This window comes from Crocuta crocuta, unplaced genomic scaffold (assembly GCF_008692635.1).
Source record: "Crocuta crocuta isolate KB4526 unplaced genomic scaffold, BGI_CrCroc_1.0 scaffold433, whole genome shotgun sequence".
Lineage (NCBI taxonomy): Eukaryota > Metazoa > Chordata > Mammalia > Carnivora > Hyaenidae > Crocuta > Crocuta crocuta.
In genome coordinates, this window is record NW_027530001.1 from 1,077,512 (window position 1) to 1,094,099 (window position 16,588).

General features: G+C 37.8%; 1 protein-coding gene across 2 annotated transcripts in view; it reads left to right on the forward strand.

The window, feature by feature from the left end:
- The window catches only part of PRKCI (protein kinase C iota), a 71,820-nt gene that overhangs the window by 10,054 nt on the left and 45,178 nt on the right, over positions 1 to 16,588 (forward strand). For both annotated transcript variants that reach the window (XM_077763666.1, XM_077763667.1), the window contains exon 2: positions 5,678 to 5,799. In XM_077763666.1, the coding sequence (XP_077619792.1) occupies positions 5,678 to 5,799 (122 nt within the window). The remainder of the gene's footprint in view (positions 1 to 5,677; positions 5,800 to 16,588) is intronic.

A 16,588-nucleotide genomic window follows, 5' to 3' on the forward strand; every position in this document is an offset into this window, starting at 1 on the left:
TGGTTATATTTTAACTTAAATAATGTACCTTCTTCTGCTTTTGTTTTTAATTGTGGTTAAAAAATATTAAATTTACCACATTAACCATTTTTAAGTGTACAGCTCAGTAGTGTCGACTATATTCACATTGCTGCGCAACCGGTTTCCAGAACTTTTTCATTTTGCAAAACTGAAACTGTGCCTTTTGAACAACTCCCCATTTCCTTCTTCCTCCAACCTCTGGCAACCACTGTTCCAATTAAGTGGAGTCATACAGTATTTGTCCTTTTGTGACTGGCCCATTTCACTTAGCATAATGTCTTCAAGATTCATCCATGTGTCAGAATTTCCTGACTTTTAAAGACTGATTAATATTCCCTCGTGTTTATATATCACATTTTGTTTATCCATTCTTCTGTCAGTGGACCCTTGGGTCGCTTCCATCCTTTGGCTATTGTGAGTAATGCTACTGCAAACATGGCGATACAAATATCTGTTGGAGTCCCTACTTTCAGTTCTCTTGGACATATACCCAGAAGTGGAATTCCTGGACCATATGGAAATTCTACTTTTAAGTTTCTAAGGAAACTCCATACTGTTTTTTTTTATAGCTGCTGCACTGTTTTATATTCCTACCAACTGTGCACAAGGCTTCTGTTTCTCCACATCCTTGTCAACACTTGTGATTCTCTGGGTTTTTTTGTTTTGTTTTGTTTTGTTTTTAAAGTAGGTTCAGTGCCCAATCTGAGGCTTGAATTCACAACCTGAGATCGAGTCGGATGCTCCACCAACTGTGCCACCCAGGCACCCCTGGGGTTTTGTTTTGTTTTGTTTTGTTTTTAGTACTTATCCTAATGGGTGTGAGGTGATATTTCATTTTGGTTTTGATTTGCATCTCCCTAATGATCAGTGATGTTGAACATCTTTTTTTTTTTTTAATTTTTTGAATGTTTATTTATTTTTGAGAGACAGAGGGAGACAGAGTGCATGTCAGGGAGGTGCAGAGAGAGAGGGAGACACAGGATCCAAAGCAGGCTGCAGGCCCTGAGCTATCAGCACAGAGCCTGGTGCGGGGCTTGAACCCACAAACTTTGAGATTGTGACCTGAGCTGAAGTTGGATGTTTAAACCAACTGAGCCACCCAGGCACCCTGAACATGTTTTCATAGGCTTGTTAGCCATTTGTATATCCTTTTTGGAGAAATGTAGGTTCAAGTCCTTTGCCCATCTTTTATTTGCATTAATTTTTTTTCTTTTTCTGTGCTTTTTTAAATTATTGGTTTTAGATAGAGTATTGATTCTCCACTAGGAAAAAAACATTTTGAATTTACACGTCCTTTTACTTTATCCACATCTTGATTTTTCTTAGTAATTTTTATATTGTAAAGGTTTGTAACATTCTTCTGTTCTTTAACTTATACATTTTTCTTTAAAGAAATGAATGCTTATGTAAGTGTTAAGCACCTGAAGACATAAGTAGTATGGTTAGATGCTTAGACAAAGGAAAGTAATCTTGTGTCAATAAAACTTTCCTCTTTTAAAGGTTCCTCTTAAATTTGTGTTTGGGGCTAGTATGTTTTCTCAGTCACTTTTATCTCATCTGTTTTCAGTCGTCTGGGATTTTCTTCTGCTTTCTCTTCTGTTGCTGGTGGCTTTTTTGTTTTCTAAGACTTTGATAATTTGTCATTTCAGTTATCTTTTGTTTCAATGGACCCTTCAAATGAAAGGATATAGATATGTGTTCCCTCTGCCATAATGCACCAGAAGTATCTGAGTGTTGATTTCAGAAAGTTAGAAGANAGCCTAGAGTAATTGAACGTCCACTCTGAGCCAGACACTACTTCAGTTATTGGTGACATAGCAGTGAGCAAAACTAAGTGCCTGCTCTCATGGATTTTACATTTAGTCAAGGGAGATAGACTATAAAAATCTGTATAATTTATATATGCTGGCAAAGTATTGTCTCTGAAGAATAAAAATTTAACTAGTTGNATCAGGCTCTGTGCTGACAGCTCAGAGCCTTCAGCCTGCTTCAGATTCTGTGTCTCCCTCTTTCTCTGCCCCTTACCCGCTTGAGCTCTGTCTCTCAAAAATAAATAAACATTAAAAAAAATTGAACCAGCTTCATGTACTAAAGTAGAGTAATTCGTTTATTTTTTAAAAATATTTATTTATTTAGAGAGCATGAGCATGGAGAGGGGCAGGGAGAGGGGAGACAGAGAATCCCAAGCAGGCTCCATGCTGTCAGTGCAGAGCCTGATGTGGCGGAGATCATGACCCAAGCTGAAATCAAGAGTCAGACGCTTAAGTGACTGAGCCACCCAGGCACCCCAGAATAGACTAATTTAATATCCTTACCAGGGGTTCCATTTTTCATTAGCCAGTCTTTTAAAAGTGAGATTAACCATTATGTTTTTGTCAAAAAACCATCTAGGAATAGCTGTGCATTGGGTGGATGCTGCTGTGGAACGTGGTGTCTCATGTGCAGGAGGTTTACTCAGGTGGACAGTATGGAGGGGAAGGCAAGGGAAGGAAGCAGCCGTAGGTAGGAGGAAATCAAGATGCCCTGAAGTCTCAGTAGAAGCCTCAATTGACCCTCCTAGGAGTTCTGAAGATGAGTTGATGCTTGAGAACTTTCCTGAGTTGTTTATGACCTTTAGCCCTCACATGGAATCAGTCATTCGCTGTGGGTGTGATCATAGGTGAGATTCAAATCTCTGAAAGAGGCTGACAACTGGGGATTATCTACTGGTAACATGTCCAGCAGCTGGTACAATAAGTGCCCCATTGTTAATGGGGGATTTTGGGGTGGGGTGGGGAGAGGAAAGTCAGATCATAGCATCCCCACAGGTGTCATTAGGAGATTTGGTTTGAATTTGTATTCTATTTTTTAACTGTGAGAGACTGGCAAGTATTCCTTTGTGTTTTGATTTTTAAATCTGTAAAATAGATCAGTATGTCTAGTTTGACAGTTATTGTGAAGATTATATAAGATAAAGTTTGTTTAGACACCCAGAGCACACTTAATTTTCTATAAATGTTTACAGGCAAAGGAAATAAACAGTGATATTTCCTTGTCAAAAGTACATTTTCTGGAAGATGGGTTTCTCCTAGTAAGCATTTCTTCTATATTCAATTAAGAAATGCTTGAGTCCTTACTATAATTTAAAAAAATTTGTAAACTGTAATGTATATATGTTATATATACACACATATATAATATACATACATGTATACACACAATTTAAAGTACTGTTATTAGAGGAAATTGTGGGTCATAATAAGAGAATTGTTTTTATTGCTTTCAAAAAAATGCTTTAAGGTTCTTCCAAATTGTAGCTATCTACTACCATGACAGTTGGCTTTCTAATTTTTAGATATCAAACTTTTTAATTAATATCTATTACTCTCAAGTTAGTTAATTTACAGTATAGTCTTAGAGTCCTTATTATGATAATAGCTACGTGAATCTATGGAAAAGTCTGCAAATTTTTGTCTCCCGGTTGTATACAATTTAATTGAGGATGTGTTGTCAGTATATGAGTTAAATAACAAGATGAAACATAAGATACATGTTGGACAGGTTTAAAAGTATGGAGCATTGGGCTTGTGCGGTTGAAAACGGCTTAATGGAAGTTGATGTTGAAGTGCCTATTAGAGACTTGATCCCCACCTCCCTCTATAAACTGGGCCTTGAACTGAGGAAAGGTCAGCATTCAAACTTGGATCATGAAGGTCTTATGTGTAGGAGTTAGGAGTAAACCGATGTCTGCAGTAGAGTATTTGTGGTGGGAATGGTGGGTCAAGTTGAGAATGGGAATTAGAACCAGATTATCAAAAGACTTAAATACCACACAGAGAGGTAGAATTACGGATTTAGGAGACCTCTACATAGAGATTGCAGTTAAAACATTGACTGTGACTTAGGTTTCAGAGAAAAAGTAAGAATGACAGAAGATGAATACGAGAGAGAATGGAAAGAGTACCTTGCGATTGAAGATGGAAGGAGCCTTAAGCTGTGAAAGCCACGGCAAGAAGTTCTCAGAGGCAGGGGCACAAAAACCTAGGAGATGCTTAGAATGATTATCAAGAAAAGGGCAATCCGTTTTGATGCTCTGCTCTTTGCTTACCTTTGCTAGCCCATAAAGACTGCAGTTTTAAACTTTTTTTTTTTTGCAGATGACTAAAATTTGAAATTCCTGTTTCCAACTCTGTGTTCTGTGTTCCAGCTACCCATGTCTGTTCACAGTTCCTTCCTTTCTTGAGCAGATATTTCTTAAGCATCCATTCTGTGCTAGGCACTATGTTTGGCTGCTAGGAATATAATGAACAAAATAAAACCCGTACTTTCACCAAACTTACATTCTAGCTGGGGTAGATGGTAGACTATAAACACTGGTTTACCTGCTCAAGTAATAGAAGAGGTTGGTCAGAGAGGTAGCCAGGGTGTTGTAGACTTGGCCAGGGACTAGATTTTACTATTCAGGAGAGAGAAAGGCATTCGAAGAGTTTAAAACAGAAAGAACATGAACTACATTAGTGTTGTAAAACTGTTAGGGCACAATCTCACACATAGACATCACTCTGTAAGTGTTTATTAGGGTCATTCAGCAGTCTGTTTGGCCTACATTTGAAAGGATGACTATGGCTGGCTACTGGGTAGAGATGTGACCACAGGGAACCTTCTCCTGGTTCCTTGGAGGAAGGCCCAGGCTTCTGCTCCAAAACATTTTGTCACGGTTTTAAATTTTATAGTAAATAGCTGCTAGGTAGCTTTATTTGAATATGGTTGCTTATCTAACACTAATACAAACAAACACACATTTATGTCTGTTCCTATGTTCTTTGGGTATCTACCTTAAAATATTAGCCCTATTTTAAAACCAATTGTGGCAAATGGGAATTTGGGAAATGGTGAAAATGAAGGTGTAAGGTCTAAAAATCATGCCATACACAGAATGGGTGACAATCTCATGGGTGGTGAACCTGTGGAAGTGATGTCTGGGGAAGAGGACTTGACGGATCTTTGTTGGATTATTGAAGAACTGTTTCTTAGATGAAGGGTGGACTTTTGGGAGAGGAGAGATCTGCGACCGGTAATTGGAACAGAGTTCAGTTAAGTGTAAGTTCATTAATAATAGAGCTGTTCATCTGTGGAGTGCAGTGCCTCACAAAAGAATGTGCTTTTGATAACTGATATTAAAGCAAAAGTAGGACAACCATCAGAGCAGCTAGGGTGGCCTTCCTGAATGAGAAGGGTGATTGAACGAAAGTTTCTCACAAATCCACTATATTTACTTTTTTTTCTCCTAAGTTTATTTACATATTTTGAGAGAGAAAAAGCGTGAGTGGGGGAGGGGCAGAGAGAGAAAGTGAGAATCCCAAGAAGGCTTCATGCTGTCAGCACAGAGCCCACTGTGGGGCTTGAACACACACACCAAAAGATCATGACCTGAGCTGAAACCAAGTCAGATGCCCAATCAACTGAGCCACCCAGGAACCCCCACTATTTTTACTTTTAAACATTATTTAATATGGAATTTTAAATTTACCTTTATAGAGATTGTTCACTCGAAGCAATGCATGTTGATACACTTACCAAATAACTGATGTTCATCTGATTGTCAGGCTTGTAGTGTTACGTACATCATTAGTTTCAGTCATTGTCACACTTAAAACTCCTTTTTTTTTTTTTCCAGGGATATCATGATAACACATTTTGAACCTTCAATCTCCTTTGAGGGTCTTTGCAGTGAGGTTCGAGACATGTGTTCTTTTGACAACGAACAGCTTTTCACCATGAAATGGATAGATGAGGAAGGTGAGTGGTAAAGAGGGCTGCCCGTGTAAGCATTTGATTTAAGAGACTTTTCGTCATTTATTTGTTTTCTTTTTTAAAGCTTATTTATTTACTTGGAGAGAGAGAAAAAGAGCATGCGCACATGCATGTGAGCTGGGAAGGGACATAGCGAGAGGGAGAGAGAGAATCCCAAGCAAGTGTTCTACACTGACAACTCAGAGCTCATCCCACAAACCGTGAGATCATGACCTGAGCCGAAATCAGGAGTTAGATGCCTAACCAACTGGGCCACCCAGGCACCCCTGTCATTTCTTTTTAAAATGTAATAAAAGTTCAAATTATTTAGGACTACTAGGTATATTAGAAATTTGATATTATTCTTACTTTGCTTCAAGGACTTAAATGAAAATACCAAAGGGAACAATCTTTGTTTTGTCCTTTTTACTCCAAAATGGAGTAAAATTAATGTGACTTATTTTCCACCATGAATATAAACATCTCATCAAACAAATAGTGTTATATTTCACTTGAATTTTGAATATGAATATTGTCTGACATTTTAGAGATTACCTTCAATAATTTGGCAGTATTGTTTTTGCTGAATACTTTAAATACTTCAAAGAAAATGTTACAGAATAAAAGTGATTGTGATAGTCATGATTTCTTTTTTCTTTTTTTTTTTAAATGTTTTATTTATTTTTGAGATTGAGTGAGAGAGAGAGACAGCATGAGCAGGGGAGAGTCAGAAAGAGAGGGAGACACAGAATCTAAAACAGGCTCCAGGCTCTGAGCTGGCTGTTAGCACAGAGCCTGACACAGGGCTCAAACCCATAACCATGAGATCATGACCTGAGCTGAAGTCAGATGCTTAACTGACTGAGCCACCCAGGTGCCCCAATAGCTGTGATTTCAAATACAGAATAAAAGTGACTGTGATAGCCCATATTTCAAATACAGAATAAAAGTGATTGTGATAGCCATGATTTCAAAGGTGGTGGCAGAAACTTGATGCCTTAATGACTTGGACTCTGAAAACATCTATAGAATATCTGCATGCTGAAGATAGAAATTTTCTATATTCAAACTCATAGTCTCATAGGGTGGTGGACATGCAAATAACCAATGTGATAAGTTGAATATAAATGCATAGGCGTCTTGGAATCCAAAAGAAGCAGCATCTGCATGCCCCTGAAATATTTGTGATATTTGGACTAAAAATATAACAAAGAGTAAAAGTTTTTGAAGTGAGGAGGTGAGGGGAAAACCATTTTTGATGAAGAATAAGATAGAAAAAAGACAGGACATGGTGTATGTGGAAGAACAGTAATGCACTAAGTTAAAGTGCAGGGTGTAGTAAGGTACAAACCAGGGCTAGATCCTTGCTCCTTGGTGTGGTCTGTAGAATTTTCAGAAAATGGGACTCTCAGGCCCCATCACAGATCCCTGGATCTGAATCTACACTTTAATAGGAACTACAGGTGAGTTGCATAAATACTGTTTTAAAGTTTATTTATTAAGAGTAAATAAAGTGTATTTATTTTGAGAGAGATCACCATTTGTGAACATGAGTTGGGGAGGGATGGAGAGGGAGAGAGAGAACACCATGCGGGCTCCAAGCTCTCAGTGCTGAGCCTGACAGCAGGGCTCAGCCTCACGAACCCGGAGATCATGACCTAAGCAGAAATCGAGAATCAGACACTTAACTGACTGAGCCACCCAGGTGCCCCGAGTTGCACGAATATTTAACTTTCAAAAGCTTAGGATCCAATCCTAGAAGGCTTTGCAAACCACATTAGACTTTCTCTTCCATGATAGAATGTCATTGAAGTATAGTTTAAAGATACCCTAAATAGGGGTACTTGGGTGGTTCAGTTGGTTGGGCTTGTAACTCTTGATTTTGGCTCAGGTCATGATCTTATGATTTGTGGGATCACCCCACACCTGACTTTTCGCTGACAGTGTGGAGCCTGCTTGAGATTCTCCCTCTTCCTCCCTCTCTGCCCCTTCCCTCTGCACGCCTACTCATGCATTCTTTCTCTCAAAATAAATAAATCAACATTAAAAAAAATAAAGATACCTTATATATACTAGTTTTGTATTAGGGCCTTCTATTGTACTGTGAATGGAATTTCATTTTAATGAATGCCATTATAATAGTTGGTTGAATATTTGGGGCCATTTCTGTGTTTTCTGATGAGAGCACTGGAAAGATATCCTAGCTACAAGCTATAGATAAACTCAAGCCCATTGTCATTTTTTAAAGACATTTTTATTTGATTTATTTATTTTTAAATGCTTATTTATTTTTGAGAGAGAGATCGAGAGCATGAGTAAAGGAGGGAAAGAGAGAGGGGGACAGAGGATCAGAAGCGAGCTCTACTGACAGCAGAAAGCCTGATGTGGGGCTTGAACTCATGAACTGTGAGGTCATGACCTGAGCTGAAGTCGGACTGCTCAACCAACTGAGCCACCCAGGTGCCTGAAACCATTTTTTAAAAAAAGTTTTCTTTTTTTCATTTTTTAAATGTTTATTTTGTTTTGAGATAGAGACAGAGTGTGAGCAGGGGAGGGGCAGAGAGAGAGAGACACAGAATCTGAAGCAGGCTACAGGCTCTGAGCTGTCAGCACAGAGCCCAATGTGGGGCTTGAACTCATGAACCGCAAAATCATGACCTGCACTGAAGTCGGACACTGAAATGACTGGTGTCCCTAAAAGTTTTATTTAATTGCTATGCCCAGTGTGGGGCTTGAACTCATGACCTCAACATCAGGAGCCACACACTCCTCTGACTGAGCCAGGTAGGCACCCCTTTAAAAACCTTTTTAAAGTTTTTCTAAAGTAATCCATGTTACTTTACAATTCGCTGTTTGGGGGGAAAAAAGTAGTACAGATGTTTATGAAATTTAAAAAGTCTTCTATTTGCCTTTTCTTTTTTCCTACCTCACCAGTCCCAGTAGTAAGAGAGAAAACCACTGGTAACAGCTTAGTCTATATCCTTTGAGATATTTTCTCTGCTTACATAAACATTCTTATTTCTGTGCATTATTTATAAGTATACTTTCTTTGTACAAAAATAAACCATATAAAGCATTAAGTATTATTTTCCTTTTATGTTGTAAATTGGACATTTTTTCACTTAAGTCTGCGTGAAATTACATCATTACCTTTTTAAAAAAATTTTTTTTTAATGTTTTTTATTTATTTCTGAGAGAGAGAAAGAGAGACAGTGTGAGCACGGGAAGGTCAGAGAGAGAGAGACACACACAGAATCTGAAACAGGCTCCAGGCTCTGAGCTGACTGTCAGCACAGAGCCCGATGCGGGGCTCGAACCCATGAACCGCGAGATCATGACCTGAGCCGAAGTTGGACGCTTAACCGACTGAGCCACCCAGGCGCACCCATTACCTTTTTTTTTTTTTTGAGAGAGATTGAGAGAGCCTGGGAGATTGCAAGTGGGGGAGGAGCAGATGAAGAGGAAGAGAGAATCTTAAGCAGGCTCCATACCCAGCAAGGAGCCTGATGCGGGGCTCTATCTCATAACCGTGAGATCATGACCTGCGTGGAAATCACTCAAGAATCAGACGTTTAACTGACTGAGCTACCCAGGTGCCCAGCATCATTACCTTTTTAAACACTGTATAATATTCCACATTGTAAGTATTTCATTATTTAACCCTTTATTGATGGATATTTGGACTATTTCCAATTTTTTGCTACCATAAGACAGTACATAATGAACATCTTTATATGTAATTTTGTGCTATTGTGTGGGACTCTCTCTCTAGCAAATTCATAGAACATATCCTTCATAAATTTTGGTAGCTAGTGACAATTTGCTATCAAAAAATGTTTAAACCAATTTATGGCACAACTACATTGAATGAGAGCATCCTTTCGCTCTTGCTCTTACTAACCTCATGAGTTTAACATTTTATTTTGGAATCTGATTGGTGAAATGCAGGCTTGGTCTTTGAAATTTTGTATTTTTTAAGGTTAAGACTGAATATCTTTATTCAACCACTTTCTGACTTGTCACAAAGTTAGCTTAAATATTGTTAATTCTAAATGGTGTGGCTACCTCACAGTATATCTGGAGTCTGAAAATGAGTCTATAATTTAGCACAGTACATACAATATAGTTAGCATCAATAGTTTGATTATTATAATGAACTAATGTTGTTCTTATTTTTTTTTTTAACATAACCTCTACACTCAATGTGGGGCTTGAACTCACAACCCCGAGATCAAGAGTTTCACACTCTACCAGCTGAACCAGCCAGGCACCCCAGTGTTATTCTCATTTTAATTCTGTCCTGATCATTTCATGCCATTTATTTGCCACTTAAGATTTTTGCAGCTGGTGGTTTTCAAGTTGGTGCACATAATGAATCACAGATAATGCATTTTAGTAAAAGAAATTGATTTAGAGATAATCCATTAAAAATTTTTCTTATACTCTTATACTTTGTATTGTCTTTATCTGGGGAGCTCTGTTCCCAGATTGTTACATGGCTGTCTCTTTCCTGTCATTCAGGTTACTCAAATGTCCTGTCTCTAAGAAGCTTTTCACTCCTATTCGCTTTGTATCTTATTTATATGGTAGAATGTAAGTTCCATGAGAACAGAGTTCTTGCCTTTGCCTTGGAAATCCAAAGCCTGGAGCAGTACTGAATAATAGTACGCTCAGAAAACATTTGCGAATTGTACAGAAGGCTAATAGCAAGAAGCCTTTCCACAATGTAGTTTTATGTTCTTTATTAGAGATTTAAGTATGGGGAGTTATGGTTTGTTCTATTTTTTCTTAACATAATAGCATATTTTAATTAACAGATTCACATAGATTAATTCTCTGATGAAACCTCTTACCTTTTATAATGCAATTCAAAGTTCTTTCTCTCTAAATAGCTATTAAGCGTCCTAATTTTACAAAACTATAGCCTCATTCAAATAAAAGGTTAAACTTTCTATTAAGGTGTGTTGATTCCCATGTGATCCTTCTTACCCTGGTTAATTCTGATACCAGTCTTTTCTTAATTTTAGGAATATAGAGCCAATAGTAATTATTTTTAAGCTCCTTGCAATTATTTTTCAGTTGTAATTGTGTTACCTTTATTTTTAGCCATATAAGCACTGGGGTTTGCTTATCTGGAGAAAAAAATTCTCTCTAGAATCTGTGGAAGATAGGACTATAATTTCTCTGGTTTATGAGGAACACTTTCTAGAAGCTAAGCTTTTAATTGTGGGATTTCATATTAGAGCAAGTAATGATCATAAGCTTGCTTCATTTCTTTAAATAGATTCATGACAACCATTCTTTTTCCTTGCGTTTAAAACCAGTTTTACTGATTTGATGTGCCTGTGGAAAAACTGGTTTGCTTAATCTAACTAAACATTTTAGAATGAATAGTAATTTTGTAACAATTATACCTCCCTTCTCATATGAAGAAAGAATATGGGGCAGAGAATGATAAATGACTTTTTAGTTCATCATATTTTAATTGTGACTGTTTTTCTATAAGGATGTTCTTTAAAAATATTTTTTTTAATGTTTGTTTATTTTTGAAAGAGACAGAGAGACAAAGGGCAAGTAAGGGAGGGGCAGAGAGAGAGGGAAACACAGATTCTGAAGCAGGCTCCAGGCTCTGAGCTTTCAGCACAGAGTCTGATGCAGGGCTTGAACTCACAAGCCTTGAGATCATGACCTCAGCCGAAGTTGACTGCTTAATCGACTGAGGCACCTAGGGACCCCAGATGTACTTTTTATTTACAACCAATTATTAAGTATTTTCTACATTTCTTTTTTTTCTTTCTTTATTTATTTTGAGAGAAAAAACGTGCTTGTGCACTTGTGTGAGGCGAGGTGGGCGGAGGGGCAGAGTGGGAGGGAGAATCCCAAGCAGGCTTCGCTCTGCAGAGCCTGATGAGAGCCCGAAGTCAAACTATCAGATCATGACTCTACCCCTCTCCCTGGCTTGTGCTTTCTCTCTCTCTAAAATAAAAAAATAAAAGAAATAGTTCCTGTTAACAGAAATCTTGATTTGCTTGAAGGAAAAGGTGTCTCTAAGGACCCTCAGATCCCCTAATAGCTGCTATAAACTGAAGATGTCTTTTTCTGTGAATGTACAATTAGAAGGGATAGGGCAACACTTTTTTTCTTTCTTGCAAGTAGCCAAATATTGTACAAGCTGTTATTTAACCCACTTTTCCCCTTAACCTCTTGTGGATATCTTTCTATATCAGTGTATAGAGATTTATATAATGTAGTTTACAGAATGTGGTTGTACATGATTTATTTAATCAGTCCACCTTTGATGGATATTTGGATTATTTGTAGTGTATAAAAATATTAGAGCAGAGAATATATTTGTACATATGTTTTTTGGGGGTATCTGCACTGTATTTTTTATAGGGTCAATTGCCTGGAAGTGATGTCCAAAAATATTGTACTTTTTGTTGTATTTTTCAGAAATAACATATGTAAATTATTTTATTTACACCCTGTAAAAAACTACATGAGGGAAAAAGTAGATGATTTGCAGAGAGTGGGAGAGGACATAATTTGGATGTAGTTCTTTAATTCATGTACTGTTGACTTCAGTAGGTAGATTCATGGAAACTTGAAATGCATCTAAGCATTCTTTGACATAAAGAGTATATGTGCAGTGTTTCTGAATCTATGAGGTTAAACTTTCTTCCTGGCTTGCACTATTAAATCTGATGTGTTCATATTATTGAGTGTCAAGATGTAACAAAACCATACTTAGAATGGAAGGAAACCTATTTCTCTTATGTGATAATTTACAAACATCTTTTAAAAAGCTTTTTAATGTTTATTCATTTTTTTGAGAGACAGAGACAGAGTGCAAGTATGAAAGGGGCAGAGAGAGAGAGGGAAACACAGGATCTGAAACAGGCTCCAAGCTTTGAGCCTTCAGGAGAGAGCCCGATGCAAGGATCGAACTCATAGACCGTGAGATCATGACCTGAGCTGAAGTTGGACGCTCAATTGACTAAGCACCCAGGCACCCTGATATTTTCCAAATACCTTTAATTTGATTTTCTTTTAGCTGGTGTGTTAGGAACTAACAAAGCAAATCATTCTTCATACTTTTTCTCTATTACCCCACATTGTATATTGGCACTATATTAAGCGGTAACATGTCAGAAGGAAGAGGGAGGAGAAAACTTTCTGACTGAATCTATGTTCAGTGTGATGTTAGTTACCTAGAGAGCAGTATTGTGGATCCAAACCTGAAAATTAAACAATGAAAATTGACATTAATAAAAAAAATCTAAATACTCCTTGAACAGATCTTGTTTTGTAATTGGTATTTTCCTTCCACTTAGAGAACTTCTTTCAACATTTCCTATAGAGGTTTGCTTTTCATTCATTCTTTCCTCTTTTTCATGTCTTCTTTTTCACCTTAAAAAAAGAAGGTTCTTTTGAGGCATAACTCACCTGAAATAAATTGTACATATTAATATTAAAAGCGTATAATTTGATCAACTTTGACACCCAGGAAAACATCACCACGCACGAGGTGGAGACCATATCCATTACCCACGAGTGTTGCTGTATGCTTTGCAGTTCCTGGCTCCTGCCCATCCATTCCAAGCAACTACTGACTTGTTTTCTGTCACTGTTGATTGGTTTGCATTTCCTAGAATTTTGTAGGAATGGAATCATACAATATGTACTCTTTTTTGAGGGGGAGGGCTGGTCTGGCTTCTTTCATTTGGCGGTATTATTGATATGTGTGTTGTGTGTATCAGTAGTTCATTTCTTTGTATTGAGTGGTATTCCATTATGTGGATCTACTACAATTTGTTTATCTGTTCCTCTGTTGATGGACATTGAGGTTGTTTCCAGTTTGGGGCTATTATGAATAAAACCTCTTGGCAGTCATGTATAAGTCTTTGTATAGGTATAAGTTCCCTTTTCTCGTGGGCGTATGTCTAGAAGTGGAATGGCTGAATCATAGGGTAGATAAATATCTTTTTTTAAAAAAATTAAGTAGGAAAAGAAATATTTGAAAAAGAGATGAGGTGGGGTAATGTACACCAGGCACATTCTCGGGCTGATGATTTTTAGAGAGGAGTTTACATGGAAGTTGAGGATCTTGAAATTGATACAGGGTTTTTTTGGTTTGTTTTTGTTTTTGAGAGAGAGCACGTGCACACTCAGGGGAGGGGCAGACAGAGAGAATTCCAAGCAGGCTCTGGGCTTCCACAGAGAGCCCATTGTAGGGCTTGATTCCACAAACCATGAGATCATGACCTGAGCTGAAATCAAGAGTTGGACGCTTACCCAGCTGAGCCACCCAGGCGTCCCTGCGGATTGATACCTTTTAAAAACTATCTATGCCTGGTCATCACTGGAAAGTCTTCCTGCACTCCCAGGGGTACGGTACTCCACACAGAAGACAGCTGGATGACTTAGAGAAGTACTCAAGCGCTTCTTTTGGTTCTGGCCTCTGCCCCAACTCTGTGCTTCAGGCGTTCTGCCCGGTAAACTCTGGCTGCTGCCATTTGTACAGCAGGCTGTGTAGATATCTGAAAGGCAAAGGGATCAAAGGGGGGCCCACCCAGGAGAAATCCCTTGCAGTGGGAGGATGGAGATGAGTTAAAAGGTGAAGCAAGGGGACTCGGGGCCCCAGGACTCCCAAACTTGTGCTCTGGTCTGTGGCAAGGTCTGTCCTTGTTGGCATCTCCATCTCCAATTACATGGTCTTCCTTCCCTTTCTAAGGGGCAGCTGCTACTATTGGTTAAGTTTATAATCAAACTTTTTTCTCACCTATATCCCTCCATTGCCCGTTTTCTGGAGGATATGGGTGAGAAAAAAGTTTGATTATCAACTGATACGCTTTCTGTCACTTTTCTATATATATAAGTAACAAAGTACAGTGCTTTTATGTGCTTTTCAATTCATACAACTGGTATTCTTCTGAAGCACATTTTCTGAAACTTCCCTTTTTTCACTGGGCATTGTCTTGAGGTCTCTTCATGAGCACAGAAAACTAATGTGCTTCTTTTTTTTTAATTCTTTTTTTATTGTGGTAAAATATACCTAACATAAAATTTTAACCTTTTTTTAAGTGTACAACTCAGTGACATTAAGCATATTCATAGTTTTATGCAAACATCCCCACTACCATAATCCAGAATTTTTTTTATCACCCCAAACAAACTCTGCTTATTAACTCCCCACATGCCTGTCTTACACTTTCTGTTTCTGTGAATTGGTCTTTCTTTTCCTATGAATTTCTACTATGAATTTGTCTCTAGGTCACCTTTGTTTTTGAAAGATAGTTTTGCTGAGCAAATAATTCCAGGTTAGCAATTTTTTTTTTTTTTTTTGCATTCTGTACACTGTCTTCTAGCTTGTATTGTCTCTGATGCAAGTCTGTGGTCAATGCAGTGACCTTTGTTTTCTATGTAATGTGTCTCTTTGGCTGCCTTTATGATTTTTCTCTTTATCGTTGGTTTTAAGCAGTTTGATTTTTCTCTTTATCGTTGTTTTAAGCAGTTTGATCATGACAGGCCTTAGTTCACTTTTCTTCATGTTTCGTGTCTTAAGATTTATTAAGCTTATTGGATCCATGGGTTTTTATAGTTTTCATCAAGTTTGGAAAAATTTTGGCCATTATCTTTTCAAACATTTTTTTCTGTCACCATGTCCCTCCTTCAGGGGACTGCATTTAACATGAATATTAGGCTTCTTAAGGTGTCATCAAGCTCACTAAAGTTCTCTTAATTTTTTTCTAGTCTTTTTCTTTGCATTTCATTTTGAGTAGTAATATTGCTTGCATTTAAGTTCACCAGTTTTTTCTTCTGCGATGCATAATCTGCCATTAATCTCACCTAGTATAGTTTTCATTTCAGACAGTATAGTTTTTATTTCTAAATGTTCAGCTTGGGCCTTTTATTTATTTATTTATTTATTTTAAATGTTTTATTTATTTCTAGGAGAGAGAGAGACAGCGTGAGCAGGGGAGGGTCAGAGAGAGAGGGAGTGACAGACTGCGAAACAGGCTCCAGGCTCTGAGCTGCCAGCCAGCACAGAGCCCGACGCGGGGCTTGAACCCACGAACCGCGAGATCATGACCTAAGCGAAAGTCGGACGCTTAACCGACTAAGCCACCCAGGTGCCCCATAGCTTGGGCCTTTTAAAATATCCTCCATCTTTACTTAACATGCCCAATACCTCCAGCTTCTTGAGCATATATTGGATATAATTTTAACTTTCAGTAACCATTTCTATAAATTTCTTTCATCTGTCAATTCGGGGTCAATTTTAATTGATTGATGTTTCTCCTGTCGTAGGTCATATTTTCTGCTTCACATGCCTGGGTATATTTTATTGGATCTTGGTCATTGTGCTTTGCTTTATTGGGTATTGGATATATTTGTGGTTTTATAAATATTTTTGTGTTTTGTTCAGGTATACATTTAAGTTACAGTTGATCTTTTGTTGCTTATTTCCAGTATCTTGAACCATTTTTTTCACTTGTTTTGTATAGTTTTTTTGTGTTTTAGGTAGAGGGTTAAAACAGTCCTTATTACTTCATCATCTCCAGAAGTGGAAGTTGGAGATGGGCAGCTTGATAGGATAGCATATGCTTCTGTAACCACTGATTTCTACCTCCTAGAAAGAAAGAAGCAAGAAACCAGGAATGCATTACTGTTGTGATCGGGCCTAATATTGAAAGGATGACCACCTAAACACTGTAGCATTCTTGGAAAAATTTTGCAAATCTGTATTTTAAGCAATGCAGCCCTTCAGAGCAGGGAATACAGGGACTTTCAC